The 11,417-nt window shown below is 46.9% G+C and overlaps 1 protein-coding gene across 1 annotated transcript; it reads right to left on the bottom strand.

The window, feature by feature from the left end:
- Window positions 1-179: 179 nt before the first annotated feature.
- LOC311114271 (collagen alpha-6(VI) chain-like) lies at window positions 180-11,151 on the bottom strand (the record flags this gene model as incomplete). Its single annotated transcript, XM_084189530.1, has 15 exons — window positions 11,070-11,151; window positions 10,169-10,777; window positions 9,494-10,081; window positions 8,655-9,221; window positions 7,915-8,535; window positions 4,530-5,090; window positions 3,823-4,380; window positions 3,140-3,715; window positions 2,454-3,038; window positions 1,855-2,204; window positions 1,653-1,731; window positions 1,389-1,540; window positions 705-797; window positions 479-532; window positions 180-303 (listed from the first exon to the last, which is right to left on the bottom strand). Coding segments are annotated over exons 1-15 (5,593 nt in total), but the record flags the coding sequence as incomplete, so codon positions are not given.
- Between the last annotated feature and the right edge of the window lie 266 nt (window positions 11,152-11,417).

Genomic DNA, 11,417 nt, shown 5'->3' with positions numbered 1-11,417 from the left:
GATAATCCCATCTAATTTGATCTCTGAACCATGACACGGGGCAGTTACCTGTCCCAGATAATTCCATCTAATCTGATTCTGAACATGCCGTGGGTCAGTTAGATATCTTAAAGTAATCATGTAATCTGATCTCTGAACCATGATGCGGGGGAAGACATCCAATGGGAAACATTCCAGACCTGACAGTCTATAAACATAGATTTTTGGTTGGTCAGTAGTCCATCTGCTCACCTTGAGGCCTCTCCTCCCAGGACAGCCCTGTAGTCCCTGTGGGCCAGTGGGACCTGGTGGACCTCTCTCGCCCTGTGGGGAATCAGAGAGCGAGGACAAGGGTCATTGGTTTAAAGGTCAAAGGTCACATGTTATTAAACTGACTTGTAGACCTTGCCCACCATCCACAACTCATATGTTTTGATTTGTCAGATGTCTGAATAACACACTGACAATTATTCTTCCCTCCCTGAAAACACACACTTACAATTCCCCCCTCCTCGCCAGGGAAGCCAGGGTGTCCTTTTGGTCCTGGCTGACTCTGTTAGGAGAGAAACGAAGAGCAAATAAGGAAACTGAAACTGGCAAAGGGAGGACTGAGGAAGTACATACACCCACATCTTCTTTACAGTATATCAACAGTGTTCACTTACTGTGTCACGTCACATCTAAAACACTGTATCATTTTTTAAAGAAGGCTCAGAGGGCCTCACCTTTGTGCCTGGGCCTCCTCTGTTGCCACGGATACCTTCATGTCCGGTGCACTTACACATCACATTACAGCACTCCCTCTCAGCCACTGTGTCCTGGGGGCAGAAAGAGGGGGAGAGAAAGAGAGAGAATAAGACGTGTTATGAAATCCAATATGTCATTTGTTGACATACCCTCATAATTGGAGACACCTTTGGAGGCACTCATCTCAAAAGCCAATCTAAAAACTACCACTAATGTCACTGCTCTGTTTTGCCTGTCTCCAGTGGCTTCTGTTGCTAAGTGACAACTCTATTTCATGGGGTTCTATGTCCCATTTCCCATGATCGCAGAGTTCTAGTTTTGATACTTCCATCCTGACATGCTGAAACAGGAACACAATTCATTTCTGTCATTTCTGACATCCTGACATCCTTCAACAACATCACTTAATCCCCTTTTCTAAACCAAACATTTGTCATTGTACAGTATGACCCAAAATACTCAGACATATCAGAAATACTTTTCTATCCCTAAGGCTGGGGATATGACTGGAAATAGAATTACTGTAGATAGAGACATAAAGGACTTACATGTCAGCCCAAAGAGTCTTAGCCAGTCTAAGTGACATACAGTATTACTAGAACACAGGGAGACACAACTAAAAGGGTTGTTCTGATTCTGTTGTCACAAAATGATGAACTTACTATTTGTGTCAACAGGGTGTTTCCCACATTGTGCATGCCTATGTTGAGTGGCTGCTTGTAGCCAAATCCTCGCCCAAACTCCACCATCTGAAGAAGGTTGGCATTTTGGACCCCTTCTAAGGCGACTGTAAGCAGGGCGTTGATACCTTTTCCTGAAATGTGATATGGAAGACAGAGATAAAATAACTGATTTTAATGTTCATTTTTGTCTCATGAATTTTCTTAAATGTTTCACTTTCTGTGGGTTGCCCCTGGTTCTTTAACCTTTAGTGCGGAGAAGTTCCGACTCTTGTTCAAGTTTCATCACATCATCATCGAGTCCGTCTGAGAAGATCACCAGCACCTAAAGGACAAAGTTGTTGTGACATTGTTATTACAATGTGATATAACCAACAAAAGATATTAAGAAATTAACTTTTGGAGCCTGGGATCAACCACACAGGAGACATGTAGTGTTTGGGCCCACCTTCACACCAGCATTGGAATTCTGGAACTTATCGCGGAAGGAGCGCAGGAGGAAGGAGTTGAAGTATGTCGTCTGGGAGGTCTGCAGGGCCATAACCTTCTCCACGATCTTCTCGTCGTACATCTCGAATGCGAAGTCGTAGAGAACCTTTCCGTTCTGCTCCACCACACGGAAGCCAATGTTAGTCTGAATGGGACCGTCTTCCGCCACGCAGCACAGGCCCTTCAGGCTGGACACATAGCGGATGATCTGTGGCAGGAAGTTCTGTAGCTGGGCTTGGCCATCGAAGAGCCGCTGGGCGGTGGCCCTGCGTGTAATATCAAACCCCATGGCGATGTCTATGGTGCAGCCTATTGGACACAGACACACTCATTATTACTTGTCATCCAAATGAACCCCTTTAACAAGTCCAAAAGTTTTATGTGTGAGGTTTACTCAAGGATAATATGAGAGACAATGTAAAATAGCCTGTTTTTCAAACACTAATAAGCATTCTTTGATGAGGGTTTTACATTGAGCCAGGAGAGACAGATAGAGACAGATAGAGAAAAGAGAGGAAGGGAGTGAAAGGAAAGAAAACGGGCATACTGTTAACTCACTCGGATCAGTTTTTTGTACACTGGAGGAGCATATAGTATCCACCACCTTCTTCTTGATCTTGTCCAGGCTGGCAAAGTTCTGCACAGAGAAGACCCTTTCCGGATTGAGAGTGATTTGCCCGAGCTCAACAGGCTTGTGATCTTTCCCTATACCGATGGCAAACACCTCAATGTTCATGACTCTGAGTTCCTCTGCTGCATGCACAACAACATCATTTGAATGTCCGTCCGTGATCACAACCAGGTTCTGAGAGACCTTGGCATTGATACGGCTCCCTCTAGCTGGTTGGAAGTACTCCGTACGGACGTAGTCCAGGGCCTTTCCAATGTTCGTCGTGGAACTAATCTGACTCATCTTGTTTATCTGGTTGTTCACCTCTGCTTCTGTGTAATACTCATTCAAGAAGAACTCCTTTTTCGGATCACTGCTGAACTGGGCGACTCCCACCCGGAACGACTGCTCTGAAATGTTGAAGCTGGAAACAAGGTCTGAGGCAAACTTCTTCATGATAGTGAAGTCGGTGGTGCTGATGCTCCCTGAGCTGTCAATCAACAAGACCAGATCCCCCTGCGTTTTTTCACAGACTAAGAGGAGAAGAGAAGACATCAGATCATATTGAACCATCTAATTTCAACAGGCTTTATGCTTTCAGTTTAGATATTTTTACAGTTGCATTCTGCCTTACCTGGTTTGCTGGTGTTGCAGAATTCCAAGGAAATATTTTTGTGCAGTGTGTCTAGTTTATGGAAGTCATCCACAAAGAAAACCTTATTCGTGTCCCCTGCCATGAGCTCAAGCTGTTGCTTATTTGCTCTAACCACACCGATGCTATAGACTATGATCCCATTGTCCCGTAGCTCCTTGGCTGGCCCAGCTAGGTCATTGGGGTCAGTAGCCTCACCGTCTGTGATCACCATCAGCCACTGGGGGACATTTAGGGCCTTTCGCCCGCCGTACTGTGCACCAAAATAACCCAAGGAATAATTGAGAGCCTTGCCAGTGTAGGTGTCTCCATTGGGCTCTATAAGCTTTGTGATGGCACTATTGACGTCTCTCTTAGATTTGTATTCGTTGAGCGTGAATATAGACTTGGGGTTGTCTGAAAAGACAATCAGACCATAGCGTGTCTGCTTCTCCCCAACAGAGGTTTCATTGACCACGGACATCATGAAGTTTTTCATGATGGCAAAATTCTCTTTGCTGATGCTGGTGGAGCCGTCCACCAAGAAAATAATGTCTGCGATCTCCGTCCTCACACACTCTGGTGGAAGAGAAGAAGAGATGGAGGAAAATATCAATGTCAAAATCTAAGAAATGCGAACACATTGCTGCTTTTAAGTAATGTTTCGTGAACCAAGTGGCACTCACCTCTCTCCGGATCACAGATTGCCAATGCCAGTTGCCTCTCCAAAGCCTTGAGTGCATCAAAGTCCCTCTCGGAGTAGACTCTCTCCTGTGCGCCACTGATCTCCAGCAGCTGTGTATTGTTGGCATTGACCACCCCAATGGCGTAGATGATCACACCCTTGTCTTGAAGTTTCTTGGCAGGAGCCTTTACCTCATCCTGCGCCTCACCATCGGTTACAATAATCAGGAACTGCTTCACGTTAGTGCGCCCCCCTTTCGGTGGGTCAAAGAACTGCGAGGTGTAGGACAGGGCTTTGCCGGTGTGTGTGCCCCCGCCTAACTGTTGCATTGTTTGTACATCCTGCAACATGCCTTTCTTATCAATGTGCTCGTTGAGAGGAAAGATCACTTGTTGGTTGATGCTGAACTGTATGATGCCCACGCGCACTTTATCCAGGCCTATCACAGATTTGTTGATGATGGATTGCATGAAGAGCTTCATCTTCTGGAAGTCTTCGTTGTTGATGCTCCCTGAGCTGTCGATCAAGAAGAGGACATCCCCCTGCATGTCCTTGCAAACTGTGAAAAGAGAACAAATAGTAATTTTGCTGATGTTATAACTCAGTGTGTGCTCATAATCAATCCCTGGCAAGAGACGAGGTGTTTCATATTTTTACTGAAATCAGAAAAGAAGATGCAACACTTAAAAACATTAGAGATTGCCTTACTATCAGGGGAGCAGATATCTGTGATGATTTCATTTTTTATTGGTTTCAGTGCGTCAAAGCTGTTGACAAAGAACTTATTCTCTTGGCTGCCAGCAATCTCCAGCAGCTGTGTATCGTTGGCTTGATTCACCCCAATTGCATATATGGTGATGCCCTGCGCCCTCAGCTTTGCTGCTTCAACCTTCACGTTGTCTTGAGACTCCCCGTCCGTGATGACAATGAGGTACTTGCGGACCTTGTGACTACGGGTGACCTTAGCCCGATCAAAGTAGGGACCCATAGAGGTCAGCGCTAATCCGGTCATTGTCCCGCCTCCACGTTGGATGATACCATTCACTGCATTCTTCACTGAAAGTTGGTCAAGGTAGGTTGTCAAGTCAAACTCAAGATCTGGTTCATCAGAGTACTTTACCACACCCATGCGGACATGATGCGGCCCAATGTGGAATGTGGGTATGAATTCGTTAATAAACTTCTTCATGTCAGCAAAGTCTTGAACTTTAATACTTCCAGATTGGTCGATCAGGAAGAAGATGTCTGCTTCGTCTGTCTGCAAACAGCCTAGAATGGAAAGAGAAAAGAAAACACTGGTGTCATCTCGTACACCGCATCTTTATCTACATTCCTCTACAAATGGCGCCGGAGAAGATGGCTGCCGTTTTACAGCCCTCTAACCAATTGTACTATTATGTGTGTTTTTCCTGTTTTTCATAGCCATCTATTTACCAACACAAACCAATGCTGGCATTAAGATTGCACTGAATGAGCTGTATAAGGCCATAAGTCAACAGGAAAACGCTCATCCAGAGGCAGCGCTCCTAGTGGCCGGGGACTTTAATGCAGGGAAACTTAAATCTGTTCTACCTAATTTCTACCAGCATGTTAAATGTGCAACCAGAGGAAAAAAAACTCTAGACCACCTTTACTCCACACACAGAGACGCATACAAAGCTCTCCCTCGCCCTCCATTTGGCAAATCTGACCATAACTCTATCCTCCTGATTCCTGCTTATAAGCAAAAACTAAAGCAGGAAGCACCAGTGACTCGGTTAATAAAAAAGTGGTCAGATGACGCAGATGCTATGCTACAGGACTGTTTTGATAGCACAGACTGGAACATGTTCTGGGATTCTTCAGAAAGCATTGAGGAGTACACCACATCAGTCACTGGCTTCATCAATAAGTGCATCGATGATGTCGTCCCCACAGTGACCGTACATACATACCCCAACCAGAAGCCATGGATTACAGGAAACATCCGCACTGAGCTAAAGGGTAGAGCTGCCGCTTTCAAGGAGCGGGACTCTAACCCGGACGCTTATAAGAAATCCCGCTATGCCCTCCGACGAACCATCAAACAGGCAAAGAGTCAATACAGGACTAAGATTGAATCGTACTACACCGGCTCTGACGCTCGTCGGATGTGGCAGGGCTTGAAAACTATTACAGACTACAAAGGGAAGCACAGCCGCAAGCTTCCCAGTGACACAAGCCTACCAGACGAGCTAAACCACTTCTATGCTCGCTTCGAGGCAAGCAACTCTGAAGCATGCATGAGAGCACCAGCTATTCCGGATGACTATGTGATCACGCTCTCCGTAGCCGATGTGAGTAAGACTTTTAAGCAGGTCAACATTCACAAGTCCGCAGGGCCAGACGGATTACCAGGACGTGTACTCCGAGCATGTGCTGACCAACTGGCAAGTGTCTTCACTGACATTTTCCCTGACTGAGTCTGTAATACCAACATGTTTCAAGCAGACCACCATAGTCCCCGTGCCCAAGGACACTAAGATAACCTGCCTAAATGACTACCGACCCGTAGCTCTGACGTCTGTAGCCATGAAGTGCTTTGAAAAGCTGGTCATGGCTCACATCAACACCATTATCCCAGAAACCCTAGACCCCACTCCAATTTGCATACCGCCCCAACAGATCCACAGATGATGCAATCTCTATTGCACTCCACACTGCCCTTTCCCACCTGAACAAGAGGAACACCTACGTGATAATGCTATTCATTGACTACAGCTCAGCATTCAACACCATAGTGCCCTCAAAGCTCATCACTATGCTAAGGATCCTGGGACTAAACACCTCCCTCTGCAACTGGATCCTGGACTTCCTGACGGGCCGCCCCCAGGTGGTAAGGGTAGGTAACAACACATCTGCCACACTGATCCTCAACACGGGGGCCCCTCAGGGGTGCGTGCTCAGTCCCCTCCTGTACTCCCTGTTCACCCATGACTGCATGGCCAGGCACGACTCCAACACCATCATTAAGTTTGCCGACGACACAACAGTGGTAGGCCTGATCACCGACAATGATGAGACAGCCTATAGGGAGGAGGTCAGAGACCTGGCCGTGTGGTGCCAGGATAACAACCTCTCCCTCAACGTGACCAAGACAAAGGAGATGATTGTGGACTACAGGAAAAAAAAGAGGACTGAGCATGCCCCCATTCTCATCGACGGGGCTGTAGTGGAACAGGTTGAGAGCTTCAAGTTCCTTGGTGTCCACATCACCAACGAACTATCATGGTCCAAACACACCAAGACAGTCGTGAAGAGGGCACGACAAAGCCTATTCCCCCTCAGGAGACTGAAAAGATTTGGCATGGGTCCTCAGATCCTCAAAAAATTATACAGCTGCACCATCGAGAGCATCCTGACTGGTTGCATCATCGCCTGGTATGGCAACTGCTTGGCCTCCGACCGCAAGGCACTACAGAGGGTAGTGCGTATGGCCCAGTACATCACTGGGGCCAAGCTGCCTGCCATCCAGGACCTCTATACCAGGCGGTGTCAGAGGAAGGCCCTCAAAATTGTCAAAGACTCCAGCCACTATAGTCATAGACTTTTCTCTCTGCTACCGCACGGCAAGCGGTACCGGAGTGCCAAGTCTAGGTCCAAAAGACTTCTCAACAGCTTCTACCCCCAAGCCATAAGACTCCTGAACAGCTAATCATGGCTTCCCAGACTATTTGCACTGCCCCCCCCACCCCATCTTTTTACGCTGCTGCTACTCTGTTAATTATTTATGCATAGTCACTTTAACTCTACCCACATGTACATATTACTTCAACTACCTCAACTAGCCGGTGCCCCCGCACATTGACTCTGCACCGGTACCCCCCTGTATATATAGCCTCCCTACTGTTATTTTATTTTACTTCTGCTCTTTTTTTTCTCAACACTTTTTTGTTGTTGTTTTATTTTACATTTTTATTAAAAATAAATGCACTGTTGGTTAAGGGCTGTAAGTAAGCATTTCACTGTAATGTCTGCACCTGTTGTATTCGGCGCATGTGGCCAATAAAATTTGATTTTGATTTGATTTGAAATTAAACAACAAGAAGCATTGGTGGAGTCATTTTGATCTCACTTTGCTTGGCAGTGTATGTCCTTGCGTTGTCTTTGACTGCTTTTTTGAGGATGTTGTAGCACACACTCCTCTTTAGGCTCTTCTCCAGGGTCTTGAGCTTGGCAAAGCTGTCCACATTTAATACGTGCTTGTTAGGGGGATCTGAAGCGATCTGTCTCAGCTCGTTCTCGTCAGCATCCTTGATCCCCACTGCGTAGACAGTGATGCCAGCTCGGCGCAGTGCAGCAGCATGAGAAGTTACGTTGTCCTGGGACTTTCCGTCTGTGATGACAATCGCAACCTGCTGCACCCCCTGTTCTATCCGACTGCCCCTCTCCTTGATAAACATCTTCTCCCTGGCATACTCCAGGGCCTCGCCAGTGTACGTGAGACCGCGACGGTAGGGCAAGATCTTGATGTACTGAAGGATATTACTTTTTTCTTGGAAGGAGTTGAGGTAGACCTGAGCCGAGGCCTTGTTGCTGTAGAGGACGATGCCCACCCTCACCCTGTTGAAGTTCACTTCCAGGCCGTCCACTATCTTGTGGATGAATCCACGAACCAGCTGGAAGTTTGCAGTTCCAATGCTCGAAGATTCATCAACTATAAACACAATGTCAGCCAGCGAAGCTTCACTGCAATCTGCAATAGAGAGGAAATTGTTAGTCAACAGCTCTTATCCTTTATGCATGAGGAATTATTTCACAGGAGATCAGATATTCACTTAATTCACCACAAATCCCCAAATGAAATGCCCTTACCATCAGTCACAGTGACCACCTCCTCTTCAGTCTCAAAGACAGTCTTTAGCACGGAGGCAATGGATGTAGTTTGGTAAAAGAATGGCGAGGTGGCCATTACTTTTAGGTCTGGAAGTGTAGATTCACCCAACCCGATGGACACAATGGTTGTCCCTTCAGATTTGATAGTGCGTGCCACCTTCATCACGTTATCCTTCGAATCCCCCCCTGTCACTGTGACTAGAAACTGCCGGTAGCCTTGTTCGTTACGGCCACCAGACGCTGTGGTGAAGAAGTGTGTGCGGGCGTATTCCAGGGCATCGCCCAAGTAACGAGACCTGTTGGGGCGCAGCGGCAGCCTGAATTTCTTGAACGCCGCCACGTACTCTTCCTTGGTGTTGTGGGTGTTCAGTAAGAACTCCACCTTGGTGTCCTGGGCAAACTGGGCCAGACCCAGGCGCGTGGTTTTACTGCTCGGGTTGAGTTGGTTGACCAATCGCATCAGAAGGGTTCTGACCTGCTGGAAGTCTGCCTGCATCATATTGCTGTCCACCAGGAAGAAGACATCAGAGAACTTTGGGATCAGAGCTGAAAACATATTAAAATAAAGGAAATAATAATTGTTATGACAGCAGTGTGAATGTATGCCATATTTAATTTTTCATTTTTAGAAGTGGTCCTTTTAATATAGACTTTTATGTTGGCACAAGTGGCAGTAGACAATGTCTGCCTCTCAAGGTTGAATACTTTTGTTTAGAACAGGTACAACTATAGCAAGTCTCTTGGATTAGACACTTTGCAGGTCCAACATTCACCATTTGTTACAACATACAGTATGTTACCTTATAAAAGTATCTTACCCATCCTCTGGTTCTCTATGGAGACACAGACAGTCTGCAGCAGACCCTGAGAAAGTGTCTGTAGGGCCTGGAAACGTTCAATGCTGACCAGGAAATGCTCGTGGGGCCTGTTAGCGATAGCCTTCAGCTCGGTGATGTTGGCTGCCCCCACTCCAATAGCAAACACAATGACCCCATGCTGCCTTAGCGCCTTGGCTGGCGGCACTACGTCGTCCTCAGACTCCCCGTCGGTGAGCACCACAGCAATCTGAGGCACCCTCTGATCAGCGCGGCTCCCTTTGGCCGTGGTGAAAAACTCTTCCCGAAGGACGGTAATGGCTTTGCCGGTGTCTGTGCCTCCCCCGAGCTGTGGAAGCCTGTCCACTTGTTCCAGTAGGGCCCTTTTGTCCGTATGTTCACCCAAATGGAATTGCTTCTGGATCTCGTTACTGAACTGGGCCAGTCCTACGCGAACCTTGTCCGCTCCGATATCCAGCCCCTCGATGAAGCTGTGGAGAAACCTCCGAACCTCCTGGAAATTTGTAGGGCTGATGCTGGTGGAGCCATCCACAAGGAACACAATGTCAGCCACTGTGGCACTGCGGCACTCTGGAGACGAAGGAAAATAATACTTAATGTAATTTATTTATAAAGAATATTTTTCAAATTTAAACAATGAATACACTGTTATAGTACCTTGGACCACTTGGGAGATCGGTCTCTTTGCCTCTTCTATGGTAGTACACAGCATCTGGACGAGGATCTGGGAGATCCCCTGCAGCGCGGCAAAGTCCGACACGCTGTACACGTGCTGGTCGTGAGGCGTAGTGGCGATCTCCTTCAGCTGATCTTCGTCTGCTTCTTTGATCCCGATGGCGTACAGTGTGACGCCCCGCTTCTTCAGCTTAAGGGCATGCAGCCCCACTTTGTCCAGCGATTTGCCGTCAGTGATCACCACGGCGATCTGGGGCACGTTCTCGTTCACTCGGCTCCCGGCTCGGTCAACAAAGAGCTCGTTCAGTAGGAAGTCCAGGCCCAGGCCCGTCTTGGTTTCACCACCCATATAAGGCAGGTTGTTGATGTACTGCAGTATGTCCTGTTTGTCCTGGAAGGTGTTAAGGAGGAACTCGGTGCGCACCGTGTTGCTGTACTGGACCAGACCGATGCGCACCTGGTCGGGGGCCACGTCAAAGCTGTTGACCAGCGTGTACAAAAACTGGCGGATCTGCTTGAAGTTCTCTGAGCCAACGCTCCATGAGCCGTCCACCAGGAAGACGATGTCTGCCACGGCCTCTTCCTTGCAGACTGGGAGAGGAAGAGAACAGTCGTCAGCCAATGGAATTTCTTACACATGTCTAAACCACAAGAATGCAATGAATGCAATTAATCAATCAATCAATCGATTAATCAAATATTATTTGTACAGTGCTTTTATAAAAACACATTTCTTATAACTGCTCAACAGTCTAAACCCCCAACGAGTTGGTCGTAATTTTGTATTTGTGTGGTATTTCTTCAACGCTTCTCTGTTTATGCCATTCTGGACTGTGTTCTGCATTCTGGACTGATTCAGATGTCAGGAGACAAACATGCTTACCTGTTTTTTGTGCTCCGTTGACTAGAAAACATGCTGCTATGGTGAAGATGGCCAGGAGGCCCTGTGTCCCCTCCATGTTGGAACGTTTCTCTAGTCTCTCTCCTTGAAACACAAACATGGACAGATCAACTGTTGGAACACAGAGAGTTGCTGTTTATCAGATCAAGTTGTGTTGACAACAGATTCAACTGAAATGTGGTTCGATCTAATTTAAACATAGCATCCTGTGACATCCTACAAATCACAGGAACATGTCAAAAAATCATTCAAGTCTTCATTTATAAATGTTTCTTACATCATAACATTATTTTGTACTACTCATGCATGTGCAACAGTGTTACTTCCGTC

Source organism: Coregonus lavaretus, assembly GCF_964263955.1.
Source record: "Coregonus lavaretus genome assembly, contig: HAP1_SCAFFOLD_9644, whole genome shotgun sequence".
NCBI lineage: Eukaryota > Metazoa > Chordata > Actinopteri > Salmoniformes > Salmonidae > Coregonus > Coregonus lavaretus.
This window is presented reverse-complemented; position numbering and strand designations above follow the sequence as displayed.